General features: G+C 41.4%; 1 protein-coding gene across 4 annotated transcripts; it reads right to left on the bottom strand.

Moving 5' to 3' along the window:
• Positions 1-1,166: 1,166 nt before the first annotated feature.
• LOC110531795 (coronin-1B) lies at positions 1,167-21,850 on the bottom strand. 4 transcript variants are annotated; one of them, XM_036987652.1, is made up of 11 exons: positions 21,551-21,850; positions 12,710-12,915; positions 10,981-11,103; positions 9,961-10,090; positions 8,832-9,013; positions 6,859-6,978; positions 6,513-6,617; positions 6,251-6,396; positions 5,945-6,002; positions 5,401-5,727; positions 1,167-3,560 (listed from the first exon to the last, which is right to left on the bottom strand). In XM_036987652.1, exons 1-11 carry the CDS (start codon positions 21,603-21,605, stop codon positions 3,438-3,440), a joined length of 1,575 nt encoding a protein of 524 aa, XP_036843547.1. In that variant the 5' UTR covers positions 21,606-21,850; the 3' UTR covers positions 1,167-3,437. The 4 variants fall into 4 exon arrangements, with proteins under 4 accessions (XP_036843547.1, XP_036843548.1, XP_021470897.2 ...); XM_036987653.1 differs by having other exon boundaries at positions 21,632-21,850; XM_021615222.2 differs by lacking the exon at positions 21,551-21,850 and adding an exon at positions 14,705-15,148.
• Between the last annotated feature and the right edge of the window lie 5,178 nt (positions 21,851-27,028).

Below are 27,028 nucleotides of genomic sequence, written 5' to 3'. Positions count from 1 at the left end.
ACAGTCAATGCATGGTTAGAGTTGAGTTTGTTCGCTGAAGTGCAGAACCACTCAGCTGACACTGCAAAGCCCAGAAGCAGGAAGTGAATGATGGAGCACGGGCAGGTTCAAAAGAAATGCACAGAGCTGATGTGCTTTCAGCCTTTAACCACATCCTGTTATGTGCTCCACTGGCTAGTACAAACACAACACCAGAAACTACTGGGGAACCATACAGATTCCGTATGTTTAAAGCCTACTAACAAATGCACTGTATGATCTCTTAATGGAGTTTTATTTAATTTCAGCAATAACGTTGTGGGAGGACTACACTTGATGGTCCATTTGTAATGCAGAATTTCATTGAGTTCTTTCCAAAGACTCTAATTTTCTTCTTTCCAAAGAAGCCCCCTTCTCTGAGGAACCAATCAGAACAGCCTTAGTAACATGCTTGCTTTACCCTGTATGATAACACAAGATAACCACTGTGTTACACAGTGTATCATAAACATTCATGATCTGTGTTTAATATGAAACTAAATAATTGTACTACTGGTTGTAAACACTGAGTGTACAAAACATTAGGGACACCTTCCTAATATTGAGTTGCACCCCTTTTGCCCTCAGAACAGCCTCAGTTTGTCAGGGCATGGACTCTACAAGGTGTCAAAAGCGTTCCACAGGGATGCTGGCCCATGTTGACTCTAGTGCTTCCCACAGTTGTGTCAAGTTGGCTGGATGTCCTTTGGGTGATGGACCATTCTTGATACACGGGAAACTGTTGATAGTAAAAAACCCAGCAGCGTTGCAGTTCTTGACACAGTCGAACCGGTGAGCCTGACACTTACTACCATACCCCATTCAAAGGGACTTATATATTTTGTTTTGCCCATTCACCCTCTGAATTTCACACATTCACAATCCATGTCTCAAGTCTTAAAAATCCTTCTTTAATCGGTCTTCTCCCCTTCATCTAAACTGATTGACGTGACAAGGGATCATAGTGTTCTCCTGGATTCACCTAATCAGTCTATGTAACGGAAAGAGCAGGTGTTCCTAATGTTTTGTGTACTCACTTTTCTATTTTTGGTGGGTCAATATACTGCCTTATGAAGTCATTTCAATGAGCGCTAAGACTTCCTGTCATGTGACCTGAGAGGGTTAATAAGTGGCCATTCTACAACCGCAAAAGAGGAAGGACTGTTTATTGGAAGAGTCGCACAGTGGAGTGTCATTTTCATCCCCTATTGGTTCACAACCACACAAAACATGTGTAGTATGACAGTGAATAAATACATATTAATCTAGTAAATAAATTAATCATGTGATGAGCTTGATGTGAGCTAGCCTGGTCCCAGACCCATTTGTACCGTCTCGCCAACTCCTGTGGTCGTTGTCGACAATACAGCCAAAAGCAGATCTGGGATAAGGCTAGATATGAACTGTACCCGAGGGCTGCAAAACGGTGAAGTATAAACTGCTTACAAATGCAAAAAATCTAAATGTAACACAGTGAATATTCTTTTTCAGTTCCGTCTAACAGTTGAGCATTGTATGCCCTTTCTTTCCTATCTTCAAAGACAAACCACAGCTGCTGCTATATCAGTCTAAGACAGTGGTATTCAAAATCAGCGTCAAATCAGTATTCATTATTTGCCACATTTTTTGGGGGTAAGATTATAGATTATTGTATGGGACAATATACAAACCTTTTTGAGAAAGATCATTTGAAAAATACAATTTTATTGGGTAAATGTATTGCGGATGGTTGTGCACGTAAAAATCATAATGTACAGATTTGAAGGTTGTTATTAGTTTTCGGGGTAGGGTCGTGAGAAATACTTGCGGAAAAAATGGAGTCCCAGCTAAAAAAAGTTTGAATACCACTGGTCTAAAACGATTATATTTAGTTCTGACTTGGAATACATCATTCACACAGTAAAAAAACTCCTCCTCAAATTCCATTGCAACTTTCTTTAGTTCTGTGCCTCATGACAGTCATAGAACTGCTATGATTTAAATTGTATGATATTAAGTTTGTTCTACTGAGAACACATTTTCTGAGGTAACACTTCACTTGAACTCTCTGTTATAAACTGTCATTGGAGTTTACAACACCTTGGGACAAATTATACTGCATGTTGCTAGTCAGTCTGCTTTTGGCTTCACCAAAGGGGGATCATTCACCTAAGACAACTTAAGTTGGAGAGCACAAATGTAGTGTTACCTTCTCTTCGAAGGCAAAAAATTACATGATAGCAATCATTTAAGGTACCTCCAACTCAAGTCCTTCACATCATTTGTAAGAAAAATCCCCACATCAAAATCAACATTATTTGGAAATGGACCAATGTTTTTTCTTTGTATGTCGACATAGGCGCCATACAGCATAGTTTAATACAACTTACCCAATCGCAATTAACCCGTGCAGTTTTGTAAACAGTATATATCCATTTTAGCATATAGATTTATATTGTTAATACCAATGGTCTGACTTCATCACTTCAGCTAATCTAGGGTAAAAGATTCCTATGATGGAATGGAAAAATAATGTATAGATGCATACTTGTACAAACGTATAAGTACGAATAATAAACTGCAGTATGTATGACGTTTGATATGCATCCCGGTTAGCAGCTCTAACTACCCGATTAAACGATCCCTAACGGATTCACAATGTGAGTGCTTCAATGAGAGCAGCAACTGGAAATGACCTGCCTATCTACTTGACAACACTTGTTGAGGGTGTATTCATATTATACAAAATAATGTAGACAGATGTGCCATTTTGTAAATGTGCCAAATTAACATAGACCTTTGTGCCAGTTGTCATACTGCATGGCATAAGGATTCGTGAGTAGGCTACAATTGAATCCTCATGTCTTCAGTTTTGTAGTGATACACAATATTGGATACTTAAATGTATACACCTTCAAATAGTGTCACCATTAACGCTCCTTAATAAAAACCGGTAACATGTCTTACTGCAGTATGGAAGTCCTATGCAGATTATCCCCCTTCATCCTATATCACCCACTATCCAACTGAATCAGCATCTAAAGAGTTGTAGGGTGCATCTAAATGGTGTTTCCTTCTTTTCTCGTGTCCTCCTCTCTACTCGCCTCCTCCTCAAAATGCATTGGAGAAGGTCCGAGGGTAAGAACCTCTGACCTTTTCCTCCAACGCGTTTTGAGGAGGCGAGGAGAGAGGAGGACACGAGGAAATACAATTGAGATTCACCCGCAGAATCCAATTGGTCTCTGTACACCTTCACTATAATAGTTCACCTTATTCTCGACCCCTCTGTGATTCCCACAGTTTAGTAACTCAGCTACACTTCACTACATCCTCCCACTTGCACAGAGCTTAAGGTACTGTTGTTGATTCTAGTAAGGCTATGGTCTATGGAGTTTTAGTAAGAACACCCTTTGGGTGTTGTGGTGACGCCCCTCTGCCAATCAGACGTCCCCGTCCTCGATGCGGGCCAGCTGCCTCTCCAGCAGCTCGATCCTTTGGCCCTGGGCCAAGACCACCGAACGTAGGGCCTTCACCTCCGCTAGCACCTCGCTCAGCACTTCCTCCTGGAGTGGGGAAGAGGGGGGGATGGATAGGGCGAGATGGAGGTTAAGAGGGAGAATGTAGTCACATACAGTAGCAGTCAAAAGTTTGGACATACCTACTCATTCAAGGGTTTTTCATTCTTTGTACTATTTTCTACATTGTAGAATAATAGTAAAGACATCAAAACTATGAAATCATGCAGTAATCAAAAAAAGTGTTAAACAAATCCAAATATATTTTATATTCTTCTAAGTAGCCACCATTTGCACACTCTTGGCATTCTCTAAATCAGCTTCATGAGGTAGTCACCTGGAATGCATTTCAATTAACACGTGTGCCTAGTTAAAAGTTCATGCGTTTGAGACAATCAGTTGTGTTGTGACCAGGTAGGTGTGGTATACAGAAGATAGCCCTATTTGGTAAAAGTCCATATTATGGCAAGAACAGCTCAAATAAGAAAAGAGAAACAACAGTCCATCATTACTTTAAGACATGAAGGTCAGTCAATCTGGAGAACTTTGAAAGTTTCTTCAAGTGCAGTCGCAAAAACCATGAAACGCTATGATGAAACTCACTCTCATGAGGACCGCCACAGGAAAGTAAGACCCAGAGTTACCTCTGCTGCAGAGGATAAATTCATTTGAGCTAACTGCACCTCGATTGCAGCCCAAATAAATGCTTCACAGAGTTCAAGTAACAGACACATCTCAACATCAACTGTTCAGAGGAGACTGTGTGAATCAGGCCTTCATGGTCGAATTGTTGCAACGAAAACACAACTAAAGGACACCAATAAGAAGAGAAGACTTGCTTGGGCCAAGAAACATGAGCAATGGACATTAGAGCGGTGGAAATCTGTCCTTTGGTCTGATGAGTCCTAATTTGAGAATTTTGGTTCCAACCGCCGTGTCTTTGTGAGATGCAGAGTAGGTGAACGGATGATCTCCGCATGTGTGGTTCCCACCGTGAAGCATGGAGGAGGAGGTGTGATGGTGCTTTGCTGGTGACACTGTCAGTGATTTATTTAGAATTCAAGGCACACTTAAGCAGCATGGCTACCACAGCATTCTGCAGCGATACGCCATCCCATCTGGTTTGCGCTTAGTGGGACTATCATTTGTTTTTCAACAGGACAATGACCCAACACACGTACAAGCTGTGTAGGGGATATTTGACCAAGAAGGAGAGTGATGGAGTGCTGCAACAGATGACCTGGCCTCCACAATTACCTGACCTCAATCCAATTGAGATGGTTTGGGATGAGTTGGACCACAGAGTGAAGGAAAAGCAGCCAACAAGTGCTAAGCATATGTGGGAACTCCTTTAAGAATGTTGGAAAAGCACTCCTCATAAAGCTGGTTGAGAGAATGCCAAGAGTGCGCAAAGCTGTCATCAAGGCAAAGGGTGGCTACTTTGAAGAATATATAATATATTTGTATTTGTTTAACACTTTTTTGGTTACTACATGATTCCATATGTGTTATTTCATAGTTTTGATGTCTTCACTATTATTCTACAATGTAGAAAATAGAACTAATAAAGAAAAACCCTTGAATGAGTAGGTGTGTCCAAACCTTTGACTGGTATTGTACATGATAACATCCTAAATCCACAAGGCACTACACAAGTCTACTCAACACTTTTCTGGCACTTCTATGTCGTACTCATACCTACATCTCTAACCTCTTATTCATACCAAATCGGAAGAAAACAGACCAAAACAGGGAGGGACTGCCTGAACTTGACCAAGAAACTCTCGCTTTTGTTGCAAAACGTTGTCGGTTACAAAACGCTTTGCTACAGTTTGTACTAGTGAATACACCCCTGCTATACCCACCTACACCCAAACTCCATTCTCACCTCTCCTTTCACCCTATCGGATGCTCCTTCTCCTTGAGTGACCCTCTGCTGCACCACCCCCACCCCCTCGCTCTCCGGCTCCCTGGTTGTTGCGATGGGCATGGCAGCCTGCTGGGGGACTGGGGGAGAGTCTGTCCCGGAGCCCTGTGACGACAACTTGGGCTTGTTGCGGAGGGTGTCCCTGTTCTTGGAGGGGGCGCCCACATAGCCACCGCTCAGAGAGACCAGTAGGGGCGGCGCATCCTGCCCGGCAATCCAGTCCTCGGCCAGAAGGGAGGGCTCCACGCTGGCCGTGTCCGGGTATAGGTCCCCCTGGAACAGGTCTGACTGAGGGGACAAGAGAGGGAGGGGGTCAGAGGGAGAGCGTTTAAGGTCATTTTCAGTCTAGCTTGACTGGTTCCAATATCCACATTAGCATGCCACTTAGTGTAAAGCAACGTTTTGGGCATGCTAGTAATTGGGGTTCTAGTATGGCTATTTGAACATAGCCTTAGTCATAAATGAAGAAGGCCTTCTATTTCAAATGGTGTGCATGGCAGCTTACCTTCCGTGGTACCGTCATAGAAATGGGCTCTACTTTCCTTTCGTGCAGTTTGTAGAACCTGCAATGAGAGAGAGAGAGAGAGAGAGAGAGAGAGAGAGAGAGAGAGAGAATGAAAGAAAGAAAGAATGAGAGAAAGAGAGTGAATGAATGAATAAAATAAATGATTTACAGTGGGAGGACATGAAACTGATAGTGGTACAGTGGGAGGAACATATGAGGTGGAAATGAGGTGTGAAAAAGAGCGCAAAATACACTGAGAAACAATTCAAGTAAAAACCATAAAGACATGCTGAAAAACCTGTTCACCTGGCAATCTCACACTTGTTGACATCCACGCCCCTCTTGCTGAGAAAGCCTGCTCCTCGCTGGGGCTCTTTACTGCTGTACAGGCTGAGGAAGTGGACATAGGGCGATTCGTCCGTCACCTCAAAGTACCGGATGGTGCAGTCCCCCTGAGAGTGATCAACAGATAAACGGAGCTAAACCAAACATCCGGTGGGGAGATCTGATCATATGACACCAGCTGAATTTGTTATTGAAAATGTGGTCGGAAACAGGTGTACTGTACCTTTCCACACAGGTAGACCATGTTGGTGTCAGGGTCATAGTAGGGGAGGAGAACGCCATTACTGGTGTCCATCTCCTGCACTGCCATTGGCTCAGACATATCGCTCTGCAACACACAGATACAATCATTAGAAGATCTGGTGTGTAGCGAACCCCTCAGTGCTGTGTGAGTTGAGTCAACTGAAAATAAACAGGGTTGACCTGACCTGTACTGTCATGATACCTTAGCTCAACCCTCTCCTCTACCATACAGTCAGAGCATCGTTTCTGAGGCGTCAACGTCCCATACACTCCCATAGGACTCTGCAAAGACCTGTTTACGACATGTGTCCATCTAGCCGCCGTACCGTATCCCACAAGGCTAGCTGCCTCTCGCTCATACGGCTGAATCCGGTGGTCAGGATCTTCCCGTCGGAGAGGAACACGGCCCTCATGGGCCTGGTGCCGTCATGGACCTTCTCTTTCACCTGAGACACAGACAACATCACAGGTGTTATAAGGGAGGGTAGAGTCAATGTCAACAAGTCATTCTATGTACAGCCAGTAGACTGTAGTTAATGTAGACTATACAGTGCATTCGGAAAGTATTCAGACCCCTTGACTTTTTCCACATTGTTACATTACAGCCTTATTCTAAAATGGATTCAATTTTTTTTTTAATCGTCAGCAATCTAAACACAATACCCAATAACGACATAGTGAAAACATGTTATAATTTTTTTGTTAATTAATAAAAAATTAAAAACAAATACCTTATTTACATAAGTATTCAGACCCTTTGCTATGTGACTCCAAATTGAGCTCAGGTGCATCCTGATTCCATTGATCAGATGTTTCTACAACTTGTTTGGAGTCCACCTGTGGTAAAATCAATTGATTGGACATGATTTGGAAAGACACACACCTGTCTATATAAGGTCCCACAGTTGACAGTGCATGTCAGAGCAAAAACCAAGCCATGAGGTCGAAGGAAATGTCCGTAGATCTCAGAGACAGGATTGTGTTGAGGCGCAGATCTGGGAAAGGGTACCAAAAAATGCCTGCAGCATTGAAGGTCCCCAAGAACACAGTGGCCTCCATCATTCTTAAATGGAAAAAGTTTGAAACCACCAAGACTCTTCCTAGAGCTGGCCGCCAGGCCAAACTGAGCAATCGAGGGAGAAGGGCCTTGGTCAGGGAGGTGACCAAGAACCCCATGGTCACTCTGACAGAGCTCAAGAGTTCCTCTGTGGTGATGGGAGAACCTTCCAGAAGGACAACCATCTCTGCAGCACTCCACCAATCAGGCCTTTATGGTAGAGTGGCCAGACGGAAGCCACTCCTTAGTAAAAGGCACATGACAGCCTGCTTGGAGTTTCCCAAAAGGCACCTAAAGACTAAGACCATAAGAAACAAGATTCTCTGGTCTGATGAAACTAAGATGTAGTTATTTGGCCTGAATGCCAAGCATTATGTCTGGAGGAAACCTGGCACCATCCCTACGGTGAAGCATGGTGGTGGCAGCATCATGCTGTGGGGGTGTTTTACAGCGGCAGGGACAGGGAGACTAGTCAGGATTGAGGGAAAGATGAATGGAGCAAAGTACAGAGAGATACTTGATGAAAACCTGCCCCAGAGCGCTCAGGACCTCAGACTGGGACAAAGGTTCACCTTCCAACAGGACAACGACCCTAAGCTTTGGGACAAGTCTCTGAATGTCCTTGAGTGGCCCAGCCAGAGCCAGAGTCAGAGCCCAAACCCAATTTAATATCTCTGGAGAGCCTTGAAAATATCTGTGCAGCAACGCTCTCCATCCAACCTGACAGTGTTTGAGAGGATCTGCAGAGAAGAATGGGAGAAACTCCCCAAATATAGGTGTGCAAAGCTTGAAGCGTCATACCCAAGAAGTCTCAAGCCTGTAATTGCTTCCAAAGGTGCTTCAACAAAGTACTGCGTAAAAGGTCTGAATACCTATGTAAATGTGATATTTCTGTTTTTGCTTTGTCATCATGGGGTATTGTGTTTAGATTGATGAGAAGAAGAAAAACATTTGAATCCATTTTAGAATAAGCCTGTAATACTTTCTGAAGGCACTGTATCAAGTATGCTGTATTTACAAGTGCTGATTAGTTGCAGCCAATTTAGCATGGCAAAGGTCACTTTCTTTCAAAGGAAGGACATTATGTGAACAAGGTGGTACTTATTTGCTTTGGTCTCCTGTGTGTTGTTGAATTTCTCCTTGAAGGATAATAAGGGAAGTTGTATGGTATTTTGGTACTATTAATTTGACTTATTTCAATTCATTTGCATGCGTGTCATTCATGGGCTAGACAGGAAGCACCTTGAGGACGGTCCCCCGTCGCGGGTCGATGACACGCAGAGCCTTGTCCTTGCACACGGTGCAGATGGCACTGCCCTCCCGGTTCCAGCTCACACTGTAGATCAGGTCTGGGTGGGCATCGGCTATCTGGTACACCAGCTCCCCCGTGCCCACGTCCCACACGCACACCAGGTTGTCACAGCCTGAGAATGAGTGAGTTGCATCAGTCAAAAACAGTCGTGAACACAGAATCTGGGACAGCACAGACAAAACTTACGTTCACAGAAGAGGGTTAAAACGAACACTACCAAGCTTATTTTAACAAAACGTCGATCTCAATAAAAGTGGTAAAATCGTGTGTTTTTTAAGAGTTCTCACAATAAATATGTACGTGCAAAACATTCAAATAATCAAAAGGATACACAGAGATGTAACATCTAAAAAATGCAGACATAAACATACAATTACTGGCACAGGCTAAACGTATAGACATACTGTTCTAAGTAACACAGACACGTACATAGACATATCAATTGCTTTTAACTTTTGAAACCTTCCGATGCCCTCTTGAAGGATACTCAGTTTCCCGTTGACCTCAACAACATTCTCCTTTAAACGTGCAGCACATGCTGTTAACTGCAAGGCAGGGACACTCAATTCCTGGCTTGCATAATGCATTGGGAATTGAACGGTCTGTCATGGAACACCTCTCCAGTACGTTTAAAGCTGTCCTTCAACTCTCACTGTTTACCCTGACTGACTACTACATCTTCCCTTTCTCTGGGGGTCCAATGTTTAACCAAAAAAATATATATATATTTCCTCTATCTCAGACTACGGGCCTATTATCCATAAAAAATCAAAGTCTTAGCATTAGCGGTCTCACATTATCATGACTGGTGGTGACCGACGTGTGTCACAATACTATCAATATGTCTAGTCTACCTTTGTTGCAGCTTAAAGCACACACATTCACTGACATGGGAGGCGTTGCTTGTGAATAGTGACCTGGATAGTCCAAACTGGCAGGCAGACATACACTGCTTGAGGTGAAGACATTGTCCTCTGCCATGTGTTGCCACAAACCATCAGTGCAGACGAAGTCGCTCTATCTGACGTACGACAATGAGGTGCAGATAGATTAAGTTACCTGCAGTTAGGAGGATATTGAAAGCTGTCGGGTGCCAGGCTAGGATTCCCACTCGTTTACTGTGGCCCTCCAGTGTCACCACGGGCTCTGTCATTGGTCCAGTCAGCCCTCCGTCAGGGATTTGCCACACCTTTAACAGACAACACAACCAATAACAAGGCTTTGTTACAGGGGTAGAGCATACAGATGACCCTCCCTCCCATTGGCATACATCTGCTGATCTGCAGCATTTTCAACACAGATATGCCCTCTTGATAGTAGTCATAAGGCCCTCATAGAACAGCGCATCTGTTATTTACTCCTTTTTAACACTTATGACTATTCATCCAGCTTTATGCCATCTTTCAGCCCATCTCAATCAATGCAAAGGTCTGGACAAAGGTTGAACCTTTTCTCATAAACAATAGTGAGCTGCTTAGGGTTGCAAAGCTACTGGTAATTTAGCAGTTACCAGAATCTTCAGTACATTTGGAAATGAACTGATAATCTTTGGTAACTTTAGTAATTTATGTCCATGGGTTTCTAGTGGATAAACCATATGCTTCAAAAGAAAATATAATAATTAATGAAAAAAGTACCTAATTAACAATGTCATTATTTTCAATGAACTCTGCAACTCTTCCAACTAATGTATATATATATTTTTTTTACAACTGCCACCAGTTTGGCACCAAAACTTTTACAACAAAGACATGGTCAAATAAACAAAAGTATGTAATATAATAATATATATAATAATATAATGATATATATATATATATATATATATATATATATATATAAAGGACGTGAAACACTCGTATTTCTCGTGATAATTAAAGACACCAGAGAATCTGAAGTATCCAAAAAGGCCACTAGATTTCACCTGATACAATTCCCCAAAACAATTTAAAGTTAACAAACATTCTGGTAGTTTACGAGTAAACTTCAAACGTTTCCAGTAATATACCCTCCCTTTGCAACCCTAGAACTGTTTATGTTTCCTTTTTAGAGGGCAGCTACCTTCATATCACCACCTACCTTTACAGTGCAGTCCTCCGAGGCACTGGCGATGACGTTGTCGTCATGGGGACACCACTGGACATCCAGCACTGGAGCTGCGTGTCCACACACTGTGGGTGTGGCCTGGTCAATTCTGCCACTCTGTGGAAAAGAAGCAGGTGGGCATGGTCATCATCATCTGATTAGCACAAAACCCCAGGTCAGTGGTTTTCAACTGGTGGTCTGTTATTTGAAACAAATATCAGTTGGGAGTATCAATGGTGATTTAAGGAATTTTCTGTTACTTTTCACAATGCAAATTGTTCATTATAATAATGGGCCTTTCATCTGTTACATTTGTCATAAAATTGCCGGGAATAGGTGGGCACTTTTAGGGTATTAATCCTTATCTTCCATTTGAGAGGTTTGATGCCATGGTGTACTGGAGGGTATCTGCAGGCATATGCCAATTTTATTTATTTAACTAGGCAAGTCAGTTAAGAACAAATTCCTATTTACAATGGCGGTCTACCCCGGCCAAACCCGGACGATGAAGGGCCAATTGTGCGTCAGCCTATGGGACTCCCAATCACGGCCAGATGCAATTCAGCCTGGATTCGAACCAGGGTCTGTAGTGTCGCCTCTTGCACTGAGATGCAGTGCCTTAGACCGCTGCGCCACTCGGGAGCCCATATACGCACTTATTTTCAGTGGGCATTGCATATACTCACTTCTTAATCCCCACAATGCGTATCAAAGTAGTGTAGTAGAGGTATACGCTGTATCAATTAAAAAGGCTGATGGAACAAATCAGAATGCTTTGCTTAAAATGTTTATAAACAATCATTTCTTCACATTTTAGGAGCAACAATGTGCACAGGGCTATAGGCCTACACGCGAATATTCCAAAATGTAATGTGCGGGATAACACAGTTCATGTTTCGCAGATGCGAGCGATTTCATGGACAGAGATGGAAACATCCGTTAGAAATGAAAACGGGGCGATCTAAAGATGCAATAACTATCATGGGTTGCCTATATGACCAGGATGCCGCCTTTGGCTGCTACACAATGAAATAAAGTTGAAAGAAAGCCAACAGAACATGAGAAAGCATATGAGGAAGTGCCTCCATGTTTCTATGATGGGATTTTGGCTATAGGCTCCTTTGAAGCAAAGTAATACATGGCTCATAGCCTATGCCTACCTGGCAGAATGATACGATTTTTTTGCATCAATCAAGTGGCCATTTGTTTTGAAAACTCCATCTCATGTGCTACAGAAATACTGCAAAACAAGCAACAGTGCTAGGTCCCTGTGCACTTGAATTAAAGGGTAACTACAATCAAAAATCTAAATTTTGTAGATTTTTCCTAGACATCGAATGTGATCTCCTGATGTGGTTTAAGCATTTTAATAGACTTCGGACCACCAATTTTGCTGTTTTTCTATTACAACAGTGTGAGAGCAAAACATCTCATCTGAAACCTGACTTCGTTGATTAATCTAATCATAATTTATTGGTTTCAATCTTAGGCCTACTATTAGCCTACTCGCACAGTACAGCATTGGTTGGCATGACTGAAAGACCAAAATGGGATTTATCATTTTAGGTAATTCAGAGTACATGAAACTGTATCTCAAATGATTTCTCATGCAGGGCACCTTTCCTTTGGCTGGGCGGACTGTTTGGAAAATGTTGGGCAAAATTTGAGTGTACCCACTTCTCCAGGAACCCCTGGGTGGATGCTTAAGTGGGCTAGCACAAACCTTGTTGAGTGGCAGAACTAGGAAGGCCCCTCCTCCACCTGATTCGATGACGACTGCGGTGAATTTGGGGTTCACAGCGCAGAGGGGCCCGTCCCATGTGACACGGGACACTCGGACGTCATCGATGCAGTGCTCTGCCTTCCAAGCCTGGGCGAAGACATGCCTGAACTTGCTCTGTCTGACCACACCTCTTCGGAACGACATGACTGTGGAGAGAGAGATATTGGGAGCGTTCGAGCGGATCACTTTTGTCAATTTGGTGACCATTGTTAGTCACTGCCTTTCAAAGTGTCTTGCATTATGGGGATAAAAATTGTATGACTTGAACATATATTATCGACTGCATGAACTTTACAAAATGAATGCAATCAAAGGTCATGAACGTGACCAAAGACTGACTGGAACAAACTTTGCCCATAATTCATGTATACAGTGGATATGTATAAATGAACGTGATACTGTCTCCCTCTCTCTTACCAATTGATTGCACAATGTAAACATATTTTCAGTTTGGAGGGGTTGGAGAGATGTTTATTTCAATATTATAAAATATGAGTTACCCATAACGCACTGTAAGCAATAACGTGACAAATCTTTTATCCTCTACTAACTATGCAGCCCCACTTCACTGGAGATATCTACCACATGAAATGTACACTGAGTATGGAAAACATTAGGAAGATCTGGACTTTCCTTGACAGACTGACCAGAAGAATACTATGATCGCTTATTGATGTCACTTGTTAAATCCACTTCAATCAGTGTAGATGGGGTGGAGACAGGTTAAAGAAGGATTTTTAAGCCATGTGTGTCATTCAAATGGAGAATGAAAAAGACAAAAGATGTGCTTTTGAACAGTGTATGGTAGTAGGTGCCAAGCGCACCGGTTTGATTGTGTCAAGAACTGCAAAACTGCCTGGTTTTTCACACTCAACAGTTTCCCATGTGTATCAAGAATGTTCCACCACCCAGAGTACATCCAGCCAACTTGATAAGTGTGGGAAGCATTTGAGTCAACATGGACTAGGATCCCTGTGGAATGCTTGACACCTTGTAGAGTCCATGCCCCGACAAATTGAGGCTGTTCTGAGAGCAAGGGGGATGCAACTCAATATTAGGAAGGTGTTCATAATGTTTGGTATACTCCTTGTATATTGAAATAGTCACACACAAGTGGTGGTTAAAAAGTATTTGAATTCTGGTGGGGCTAATTTTGCAAGTCAGTACTAGGCCAACAAGTTCCTAAAGTGAGCCATGTTCTTTTAAGAACAACCTCAACCAGGCTACAATGTCAAGAGTCAAAATTCTTTTTTTTTTTTTTTAAACCCTATCAGGTCAAAGTACAGGATATGGAACTGACCAACACAAACTTGTTTATTCAGTTAATCAGTAACATTTAATGAATGTTAATACTGGGGAGAAGGAAGCAAGTAAACAGCCAAATTCCCCCATACAATGAGTCAGTCAGTTCTAAAAAGAACAGTCAAGGCTGACTGGACAAGAGGGCACGATCCGCCTGCAGTCAAAACACAAGGGGGGACGGGGTAATTCTATAGGCCTATGCAGGGTGATACCCAATTCTTTACAGTTGACGCTACAGTATAATCTAATAAAGGGTATTTACATGTTACATTCCAAAGTAACACATTGATTGTAAATTAGAATAACATGACGAAACGTTGGCTTGCATCCAAATCATTTGAATGTAGGAATGCCTGTGGGAGTGGCAGGTGTAGTTTCCAAATAGATTATCTGCACAAGGCACATTATAATCAGCATCAACAAGAATTTAAAAGATGGGACGGAAAATATCCATATAAGGACACAAAATACAACTAAAGGGAGTGAATGTCACAGACGACAAATAACCTAACGTTAAGTAGCCTACATGATCGAGAAGAGGGTCGACAATATGTGGTTTTAAGAGATTATGCAAGGTAAATACAATAGCAAGGTGTTTTACAAAGAGAATGACATTTTTTTCAATTACTATACCTCGATTTCAGACAACCTCTTAATTGGAAAAGATAAAAAGGCTGAAGCTACACCGTGACAAGAGGAAGCCAATAAAATAATCCGCCACCAGCAGTAACTTAATCCTTTGCTATGTTGGAGAGGCGGCTACACAGCCGACCTACTGCGATGGCAGGAAATAATTGTTGTAGATTATTAAACACAGCCAGGTGATTGATGATTAGAGCTCAATAAAAATTATACACGCGTAGCGCACAATCCTGAAGCAAAATTATTGCCCACCCAGTTGGTTAAAAATTGCGTATCTGTGATGTAATATTTAACCTGAGCAAGCATGTCAAAAGATTCGTAAATGTAGACGAAGACAAGGGAATGGTAACCGCGAATGATGGGCGTGCGACCGAAAAGATGCTGACACTACGCACTCCGTTTTGGAATGATTACTGTTTGGAACAGAAATCCAGACTTCCGCCCTGGCAGGATATAGTGGAGGTAGCCAGAGAGGAAGAGGCGAAGCGAGAGGGTTTGCTCCGCTCAAAAGCTGTCCACGAAAATAAGACCATGTAGAGAGGATTTTTTTAAATGGAGGTTAATGAGAGAATGTCGAATTTGGTCAACAAAAACATGTATTGCTAATTTCCTACGTGAGGCTTATTTAATGGAATACAAGTTTCGTAATGTTCAGATTGTTACGAAAGCACTGATAGGATTGGACGCACGTGACATTTCGGCAACAAAAGTACAATAAAATAAACTGTATATCAGCGGTTTCAGCGTATCTGCCCTCTCATTGACTAGAAGGTTCCCACCTGATCCCGTCTCCTCCCGCATGCGTTCCATCTTGGAGGATATGCATTTCCATTGTTAGAGCGGTCACTCGAGTATCTTGTCAATATAATAGAAACTCTTTGATGTAGCGTTGAATCCAAAGCATTACCCAACGATTGGACTGCTGCATTTACACAAAGCCCTACTGTACTAACTCAAATGCATATCAAATGGTGGACATAACGGGTTTGTAAGTGACGTATTCTGTCAACATTTGCATGGCATTACATTATGTCAGCAAAAAAAGCTGTTAAACCGTATGAAGCATACCAGGCCATATATGCACAGTTCTGCTTGTCCCTTGTTGTTTTTCAGGTACGACCCACCCACCACCAGAAGGTGTCTGAAATGCATGACAAGTGAAATGATTATGGGTGTGTGACACATTCTGTCTATATTTGCACATATTTGACAACAGCAAAAAAAGCTGTGTAATTGACCACGTCAAAGCTGGACATGTATGGGTATACATGCAGGGTTGGGTAGGTTACTTTCTAAAATGTAATCCGTTACAGTTACTAGTTACCTATCAACAATTGTAATCAGTAACGTAACTTTTGGATTACCCAAACTCAGTAACGTAGTCTGAGAGGCATTAGAAGACAAAAATGTACGTTACCAATTGAACAACATATATTGTAGGATAAATCCATGTTAAAGTTTACATAGCTGGTCATATATGGATGTTAAATGTTACTTTATGGGTTGGTTATGTAGGCTTCTTCTAACCCATCACGTTCTACTACATATAATAATAATATTAAATGATATCTTTACATCAAAAACCAAAATCTATCAGAATTCCAGTCATTCCAATAAATGTTATACCCCTTGATCTTGAAGAATAGGACTTGGAAATATGGAAGTATATATTATCCTAATTGTTTTACCTGAGCACGACCCCAAAACTAAGGACTTATTAGCCAGCCCTACTCAGTTTTGTATGATTTTGTTGATAAAAAAAATATTAAAAGTATTGTTTTAACCATGTTCTGAGGCTATACAGTGTTTGTTTACATTTACAATGTTTACAAACATTGGAGTAAAACAGGTTTATATTTTGGGTTCTCATGTAGTGTGACAGAACTAAGCTCATGAGGCATTTATATTCTTCAAGAATCAATGGTTATATATAATTTATAAATTCAAAAATGGATGGAGCAACTACAGATTGCCCCTTTAAGTCTATCAAAAGAGTGTACATTTGGGCATGTGTCCATTAGGCCTATGGATTTTTTTATCAGCATGAATTAGATTGAGCAATTAAAGTCCCACTTTTATTCCACATGCTTGGATCCGCACTATGCAGCTGTTGCAAGAGCGCATTTTTCACTGGCTGTCCACTGGTTTAAAAAACAATGATTGATAGGCAGCCTAAAATTCTGGAATTCAACCATTATTGGGTTCAAATACACATTTAGATTTGTGAACAGACATCAACAACAACCACAATCCGTAAGGCGCAAATGGCTACATGTGAGAGCAGCAGTGTGATTCACATCAACGCTTTATGTAGATATCAATAATAAGTGATATCCGTATCGCTGTAGACTACACCACTGCTGTCATCCATGGCGTTTATTCAAATAGATTATCTTTGGATGCAGACAACAGTCGTACCATTGGAAGACATAGCTTGGACTGTAGCCTACAAAAGCATAGTCCTGCACCTTTCCCGCGATCCATCAAACACATTTGGTGTGTCATCATAGTGGTCTCTGACTTATGGTCAGACTCGCTCAGGTGGAAGAAACGTAAACTTTTTTTTATCTTGTGATGAGCAGACATTTAATTCAATTATTTGTTACACTTGAGATTAAGAAATACAATTTTCTAATTTTAATATCGCTAAATTATTATGTATTTATTTGTGTGATTATTTGGGCCAAGAAATTATCTTATCCCTTCCAATATCATATCATATGCAAATGCAAATATTTTCTAGAACGCGCCAATAGGATCTCTCTAGTTTGCGCTTGACTCTTTCCATCCCCTTGCTTGTTCTGCCCGCTATGACTAATTTGTTCCCGATGGTATCGGCAGGCTGTGGTCAATCTTGGGTTAGTTATACAAATATTTGATGCTAGTAGTAATTGTATCGCGTGCACGGGTTAGTAAATGAAGAGGCTTGATGTAATCTCCCGGGAAGCTCAGTTGGTAGAGCATGGTGCTTGCAGTGCCAGGGTTCTATTCCCACGGGGGACCAGTAAGAAAAAAGTATTATACATCTATAAACTCACTACTGTACATCGTTCTAGATAAGAGCGTCTGCTGAATGACAAAAAAGTAAGAGAGAGGGACTTATGTGGAGTATATTACGGGTTGGGCACAATTTTGATCGTCACATTGTGGATTATAGGGAAACTGGCTGTGTTTTTAGTGGAGGAAATTGTGGAGCATGTATGGATATTTGGGAACCGTATGACATAGAGAGGGAGATATTGTGTGAAGGGTTAGAAAGACTGGACGGGTTTGGTTGGTGTAGTGGGGAGAGGGTGTCAAGGCTCTATTTCACTTTCTTAAGAGGAACGGAAGATAATTGAAAGTAGGTAGGCCGTGGCTGACTTCACACTCCAGTACAATAGGTGGCGGTGTATGCTACTTTCAAATTGGATACGATCCGCAAACCCAATCTCAAAGAAGAATAACAATTTTGGTCAAAATGTTTGATGCAGGCCGCCGTAGATCATCCGAACACGCTTGCTGCTAAGGAAGGAACAAATGTTTTTTGAGAAGTCTTCGCGTGATCGTAACCCTGTTAGATAAGTAGTTGCTTCTGGTTATAATAGCCTGACGATATCCAGTACATAACTTAAGTTCACAAGTCACAAAAACAAGAAAAGTAATAGTAAGACTGAACAACCGTAGAATTTCGTTTGTCACTTGAGCTTGCTAGTTAAATGGCTAACCGGCGGTGATGTGTCGGTAGGTATATTGGAATATTATTGAGCATCTTCCCATTGAAAGCCTAAAGCAGACAAAATAAGTGAGAGGAAGTACATGACACCACAAAGTCCGTTTTAGTACTTTTCCAACAGCAAGGTGTGTTAGAGCAGGTCTAAAACAAGCCTGGACACCCAGTAACTGTCCAGGAGGATTTGTTTAGGCTACAGTTGCATTTAAAAAATGAGACCAATGTAGACAAATTACTTAATTCATAAAACTACAGATAGTTTATAGAAAATGTATCTCTCTCACATTTCACCCTTGTGTGGTGTTTGGGACTGTGGGGCCCATTTTAAATGTTTACTCAAATAAAAATTATACAATTGTTTTTTTTCAACCTGAGACTCATTGGCCTTGGCTCATTTTCTGTGAAGAACATGTAAAATAACACATTTTTATATTACATATGTGGTGTTCGGGTCCACTGTGTGCCTTCAGTCTGTCTTCCTCCTCCCTGGGCCTGCTATTTCAACAGCACCAATAACCTGCCTTTCTTCCTCCCTGCCTGTCCTTTTTTCTTGCACTCTTTACCCTTTGTAGTGTGTGTGTGAAACGTCTTGCTGGAACACATTATTTTGAATTATCACAATAGAGTCGCACATTCCATATAAACTCCAATACCGATTATTGGAGGACCAAAAAAAGCCGATAACGATTAATTGTCCGATTTCTATATATATATACAGTGCCTTGCGAAAGTATTCGGCCCCCTCGAACTTTGCGACCTTTTGCCACATTTCAGGCTTCAAACATAAAGATATAAAACTGTATTTTTTTGTGAAGAATCAACAACAAGTGGGACACAATCATGAAGTGGAACGACATTTATTGGATATTTCAAACTTTTTTAACAAATCAAAAACTGAAAAATTGGGCGTGTAAAATTATTCAGCCCCTTTACTTTCAGTGCAGCAAACTCTCTCCAGAAGTTCAGTGAGGATCTCTGAATGATCCAATGTTGACCTAAATGACTAATGATGATAAATACAATCCACCTGTGTGTAATCAAGTCTCCGTATAAATGCACCTGCACTGTGATAGTCTCAGAGGTCCGTTAAAAGCGCAGAGAGCATCATGAAGAACAAGGAACACACCAGGCAGGTCCGAGATACTGTTGTGAAGAAGTTTAAAGCCGGATTTGGATACAAAAAGATTTCCCAAGCTTTAAACATCCCAAGGAGCACTGTGCAAGCAATAATATTGAAATGGAAGGAGTATCAGACCACTGCAAATCTACCAAGACCTGGCCGTCCCTCTAAACTTTCAGCTCATACAAGGAGAAGACTGATCAGAGATGCAGCCAAGAGGCCCATGATCACTCTGGATGAACTGCAGAGATCTACAGCTGAGGTGGGAGACTCTGTCCATAGGACAACAATCAGTCGTATATTGCACAAATCTGGCCTTTATGGAAGAGTGGCAAGAAGAAAGCCATTTCTTAAAGATATCCATAAAAAGTGTCGTTCAAAGTTTGCCACAAGCCACCTGGGAGACACACCAAACATGTGGAAGAAGGTGCTCTGGTCAGATTAAACCAAAATTGAACTTTTTGGCAACAATGCAAAACGTTATGTTTGGCGTAAAAGCAACACAGCTGAACACACCATCCCCACTGTCAAACATGGTGGTGGCAGCATCATGGTTTGGGCCTGCTTTTCTTCAGCAGGGACAGGGAAGATGGTTCAAATTGATGGGAAGATGGATGGAGCCAAATACAGGACCATTCTGGAAGAAAACCTGATGGAGTCTGCAAAAGACCTGAGACTGGGACAGAGATTTGTCTTCCAACAAGACAATGATCCAAAACATAAAGCAAAATCTACAATGGAATGATTCAAAAATAAACATATCCAGGTGTTAGAATGGCCAAGTCAAAGTCCAGACCTGAATCCAATCGAGAATCTGTGGAAAGAACTGAAAACTGCTGTTCACAAATGCTCTCCATCCAACCTCACTGAGCTCGAGCTGTTTTGCAAGGAGGAATGGGAAAAAATGTCAGTCTCTCGATGTGCAAAACTGATAGAGACATACCCCAAGCGACTTACAGCTGTAATCGCAGCAAAAGGTGGCGCTACAAAGTATTAACTTAAGGGGGCTGAATAATTTTGCACGCCCAATTTTTCAGTTTTTGATTTGTTAAAAAAGTTTGAAATATCCAATAAATGTCGTTCCACTTCATGATTGTGTCCCACTTGTTGTTGATTCTTCACAAAAAAATACAGTTTTAAATCTTTATGTTTGAAGCCTGAAATGTGGCAAAAGGTCGCAAAGTTCAAGGGGGCCGAATACTTTCAGTTGATAGGCTTGAAGTAATAAACAGTGCAATGCTTGAAGCACAGCGAAGAGCTGCTGGCAAACGCAGGAAAGTTCTGTTTAAATTAATGCTTACAAGCCTGCTGCTGCCTACCACCGCTCAGTCACTGCTCTATCAAATCATAGACTTATTTATAATATAACACAGAAATACGAGCCGTAGGTCATTAATATGGTCAAATCCGGAAACTTTAATTTAGAAAACAAAACGTTTATTCTTTCAGTGAAATACGGAACCGTTACATATTTTATCTAATGGGTGGCATCCCTTAGTCTAAATATTGCTGTTACATTGCACAACCTTCAATGTTATGGCAGATTAATTACGGTCTTTGTTAGGAAGAAATTATCTTCACACAGTTCGCAACGAGCCAGGCGTCCCAAACTGCTGCATATACCCTGACTGCTTACACAGAACGCAAGAGAAGTGACACAATTTCCCTAGTTAAAAGAAATTCATGTTAGCAGGCAATATAAACTAAATATGCAGGTTTAAAAATATATACTTGTGTATTGAATTTAAGAAAGGCATTGATGTTTATGGTTAGGTACACATTGGTGCAACGACAGTGCTTTTTTCGCGAATGCGCTTGTTAAATCACCCGTTTGGCGAAGTAGGCTGTAATTCAATGATAAATTAACAGGCACTGCATCGATTATATGCAACGCAGGACAAGCTAGGTATACTAGTAATATCATCAACCATGTGTAGTTAACTAGTGATTATGTTAAGATTTATTGCCTTTTATAAGATAAGTTTAATGCTAGCTAGCACCTTACCTTGGCTCCTTAATGCACTCACAATCTCCTCGTGGACTGCAATGTAATCGGCCATAATCGGTGTCCAAAAATGCCAATTACCGTTTGTTATGAAAACTTGAAATCAACCTCTAATCTGGATAGCGTTGAACCCAGATTTGAACAGAGGGAAGCTCCAGAGGAAACGTCTCTTTCTCGAGGAGCTGGGCTAGGCATTGGTAAGACCTCAAATCCATAGGAGGCAACATATCCCAAGGACCCTAGCTTCTGCAGCCATCGTGAGGAAGATGCTGGTTCCCCATCCGCCTGACCCACATAACCAACAACTCCAATACTGGAAGTAAATGTGAGTGATGACGTGTGTCTGACTCTCCTACCTCGGCCTGCTGTGTGTGGTGAGTGAGATGTTAGTAAAATTCCTGAACTATGTATTTTCATAATTCTAGATTGCAGCCGGTAGCAACAAGAAGAAGCGCTGCGATGTGTGTGGACCCAAGAAGGACAGGAAGACAGTACACATGCGTCAAGTGTAAGAAATACATTTGCAACACACACTCAGTAAAACTCTGTCCCTCATTGTGATGTGTAGACTGGCGTTCATTTGTGTCCAATGGGGCTCATTTATCATTTCCATAAAATACTGTAAGTAAATTGTCCTTCCAATTTGTTCAGTTCAAAGCAATAAATATAAATAGTGATGGAAACATTGTTTCATTTATATTAGTTCCAGATAAACATGATTTATTCCACCCATGTTGATTTTTAATAGCGCTTTTATTGATAAATGTGATCTAGCAGAGGTAAATGGCAAATGTTAACCATGTTATATTGCTTGTAATTAACATAAGTTGACGTCTATGTATTTTAAAACCCCAATAATGTTGTGGGTCCATCAGACCTGCATACATTTGGGGAAAAACAAAAACAGGAACACCACACAAGTGTTAAAAGGCTTTATTGGCATGGGAAACATGTTTACATTGCCAACGCAAGTGAAATAGATAATAAACAAAAGTGAAGTAAAGAAATGTACACTAAACATTACATTCACAAGTTCCAAAAGAATAACATTTAAAATGTGTCTCTATACAGTGTTGTACTGATGTGCAAATAGTTCAAGTACAAAAGGGGAAATAAATCAAATATAGGTTGTATTTACAATGGTGTTTTGTTCTTCACTGGATTCCCGTTTCTTGTGGCAACGGGTCACATCTTGCTGCTGTGCTGATGGCACACTGCTATTTCACCCAATATATATATATATATGGACGTTTATCAAAATTGGATTTATTTTCAAAATCTTTGTGTGTCTGTGTAATCTGAGGGAAAAATGTCTCGATGGTCATATATTTGGCAGGAATTAAGTGCACGTCCAGTTTCATTCTCGTTTTGTGGGAAGTGTGCACATAGACTGTCTTCTCTTGAACCAGGTCTTCCTTTGGGCAGCCTTTCTCAATAGCAAGGCAATACTCACGGAGTCTGTACATACTCAAAGATTTCCTTCATTTTGGGTCAGTCACAGTAGTCAGGTATCCTGTCACTGCGTACACGCTGTTTAGGGCCAAATAGTGTTTGCTCTGTTTTTTTTGTAAATTCTTTCCAATGTGTCAAGTAATTATCTTTTTGTTTTCTCATGATTTGGTTGGGTCTAATTGTGTTGCTGTCCTGGGGATTTGTGGGGTCTGATTGTGTTTGTGAACAGAGGCCCAGGACCAGCTAGTTTAGGGGGCTCTTCTCCATGTTAATTTCTCTGTAGGTGATGGCTTTGTTATGGAAGGTTTGGGAATCGCTTCCATTTTAGGTGGTTGTAGAATTTAACAGCTCTTTTCTGGATTTTTATAATTAGCGGATATCGGCCTAATTCTGCTCTGCATGTATTATTTGGTGTTGTAAAGTACACAGAGAATATTTTTGCAGAATTCTACATGCGGAGTCTCAATTTGGTGTTTGTCCTTGGTTGTTGACCGGATCCCAGACCTCAAAGCCATGAAGGGCAATGGGTTCTATAACTGATTCAAGTATTTTTTTTAGCCAGATCCTAATTGGTATGTTGAATTTTGTTCCTTTTGCCTTGCCTTTTCTCTCAGATCGTTCACAGCTTTATGGAAGTTACCTCTGGCGCTGATGTTTAGACCAAGGTATGTATAGTTTTGTGTGTGCTCTAGGGCAACAGTGTCTAGATGGAATTTGTATTCGTGGTCCAGGCACGGACATGGACATTTTGCCTGGACATTTTTTGGAACACCATTATTTTTGTCTTACTGAGATTTACTGTCAGGGCCCAAGTCAGACAATCTGTGTAGAAGATCTAGGTGCTGCTGTAGACCCTCCTTTGGTTGGAGACAGAAGCACCAGATCATCAGCAAACAGTAGACGTTTGACTTCAGATTCTAGTAGGGTGAGACCGGGTGCTGCCGACTGTTCTAGTGCCCTCACCAATTTGTTGATTACATGTTGAAGAGGGTGGGGCTTAAGCTGCATCCCTATCTCACCCCCTGGCCCAGTGGAAATAAATGTTTTTTGCCAATTTTAACCGCACACTTGTTTGGGTACATGGATTTGATCACATTTTATAATGTTTATGTCAGTCGGTTTTGTTCTGTGTGTTGTATTTCTATGTGTTTGGCCTGGTATGGTTCCCAATCAGAGGCAGCTGTCAATCATTGTCTCTGATTGAGAACCATACTTAGGTAGCCTGTTCCCACCTGTGTTTGTGGGTAGTTGTTTTCTGTTTTGTACCTTGCAGAACTGTTTGTTTGTTGGTTTTGTTCAAGTGTTCGTATTTATTAAACGTATTATGAATACTTACCACGCTGCCCCTTGGTCTTCTCCCGACAACAGACGTTACAATAGTGAAGGCGTGGGCTTCAGGTTTTCTGGGTTTTTGGTTGGATAGGTTTCTCAATTTCTTATTTTTTTACATTCTTCATCAAACCATTTGTCTTTAATTTTCTTAGGTTGTCTGCTTGAAATGTTTTGATTTGAGGGAAGCTGAGAGGTCAAATATACTGTTTAGGTCTTCTACTGCCAAGTTTACACCTTCACTATTACAGTGAAACCTTTTAGTCCAGGAAATTGTCTAGAAGGGATTTAATTTGTTGTTGCCTAATTGTTTTTTTGGTAGATTTCCACACTATTTTCCTTCCATCTATAGCATTTCTTCATATTATTCAGTTCCTTTGGCTTTGATACCTCATGATTGATTATACAGTTGAAGTCGGAAGTTTACATACACTTAGGTTGGAGTCATTAAAACTCGTTTTTGAACCACTCCACAAATTTCTTGTTAGCAAACTATAGTTTTGGCAAGTAGGTTAGGACATCTACTTTGTGCATGACACAAGGAATTTTTGCAACAATTGTTTACAGAAATTATTTCACTCATAATTCACTGTATCACAATTCCAGTGGGTCAGAAGTTTACATACACTAAGTTGACTGTGCCTTTAAACAGCTTGGAAAATTCCAGAAAATGATGTCATGGCTTTAGAAGCTTTTGATAGGCTAATTGACATCATTTGAGTCAATTGGAGGTATACCTGTGGATGTATTTCAAGGCCTATTTTCAAACTCAGTGCCTCTTTGCTTGACATCATGGGAAAATCAAAAGAAATCAGCCAAGACCTCAAAAAAATTGTAGATTGTAGTCTGGTTCATCCTTGGGAGCAATTTCTAAATGCCTGAAGGTACCACTTTCATCTGTACAAACAATAGTATGCAAGTATAAACACCGTGGGACCATGCAGCCGTCATACCGCTTAGGAAGGAGACGCGTTGTCTCCTAGAGATGAACGTACTTTGGTGCGAAAAGTGCAAATCAATCCCAGAACAACAGCAAAGCACATTGTGAAGATGCTGAAGGAAACAAGTACAGAATGATCTATATCCACAGTAAAACGAGTCCTATAGACATAACCTGAAAGGCCGCTCAGTAAGGAAGAAGCCACTGCTCCAACACCGCCATAAAAAAGCCAGACTACGGTTTGCAACTGCACATAGGGACAAAGATCGTACTTTTTGGAGAAATGTCCTCTCGTCTGATGAAACAAAAATAGATCTGTTTGGCCATAATGACCATTGTCATGTTTGGAGGAACAAGGGGGATGCTTGCAAGCCGAAGAACACCATCCCAACCGTGAAGCACAAGGGTGGCAGCATCATGTTGTGGGGGTTCTTTGCTGCAGGAGGGACTGGTTCACTTCACAAAATAGATGGCATCATGAGAAAATTATGTGGATATTTTTAAGCAACAGCTCAAGACATCAGTCAGGAAGTTAAAGCTTGGTCGCAAATGGGTCTTCCAAATGGACAATGACCCCAAGTATACCTCCAAAGTTGTGGCAAAATGGCTTAAGGACAACAAAGTCAAGGTATTGGAGTGTCCATCACAAAGCCCTGACCTCAATCCCATAGAACATTTGTGGGCAGAACTGAAAAAGCGTGTGCGAGCAATGATGCCTACAAACCTGACTCAGTTACACCAGCAATGTCAAGAGGAATGTGTGTAAACTTCTGACCCACTGGGAATGTGATGAAAAAAAATAAAAGTTGAAATAAATCACTATTATTCTGACATTTCACATTCTTAAAATAAAGTGGTGATCCTAACTGACCTAGGACAGGGATTTTACACCAGGATTTAATGTCAGGAATTGTGAAAATCTGAGTTTAAATGTAGTTGGCTAAGGTGTATGTAAACTTTCAACTTCAACTGTAGCTCTGTTCAAGTAGTGTGATTTTGCTGTGATCTGATAGGGCTGTCAGTGGACTGACTGGATGCTCTAAGAGACTCTGGGTTTTGGTCAGTGATAAAGTAGTCTACAGTACTACTGCCAAGAGATGAGCTATAGGTGTACCTACCATAGGAGTCCCCTTGAAGCCCTTCTCTCTCCCCAGCCCGTGTAGCGGAGGCAGGACAGAGGCGTGTGTTAGACGATACAAAGCGGCAGCTGGATTCTTTAGAGAAGGACAACTTCCAGGATGACCCTCTCTCCTCCCTGCCTCCCACCGGTCCCACCTGCCTTCGGGTGAAGGCGACGAACCTGGTGTGTGTTTGTGTGTGCGAGAAGCACCTTTTAGACCTGTCCAGGGCTACTGTGAGGAGTTGTTTGGTGGAGAGCTTTACATACACTTTCCCCCCTCTCTTTTTTTAAATGTATTTATTTCTCTCTCGCTCCATTTTCTCCTGCCTCTCTTCCTCCTCCTTCCCGTCTCTAGGTAAGAAGAAGAGGAAAACTAGATGCGATCACTTCAAACAGAGAACTCAAAAACTTCCAGGCTCTACTAGAAGAGGTAGATAATAGAACTAGGACACCTGTCATGATCTCGCGATCGTTATAATGATTGGACCAAGGCGCAGCGTGCATAGCGTTCCACATGTTTTAATTAATAGAAACTCACCAAACGAACCGTGCCACTACTGGTGTGCACACAGGGAACTAACTAGACAAGATCCCAAAGCACCATGAGGAAATGGCTGCCTAAATATGATCCCCAGTC

Source organism: Oncorhynchus mykiss, chromosome 9 (assembly GCF_013265735.2).
Source record: "Oncorhynchus mykiss isolate Arlee chromosome 9, USDA_OmykA_1.1, whole genome shotgun sequence".
NCBI classification, from domain to species: Eukaryota; Metazoa; Chordata; class Actinopteri; order Salmoniformes; family Salmonidae; genus Oncorhynchus; species Oncorhynchus mykiss.
Note: the sequence above shows the minus strand (reverse complement) of the source record. Positions and strands in the feature narration are given on the sequence as shown.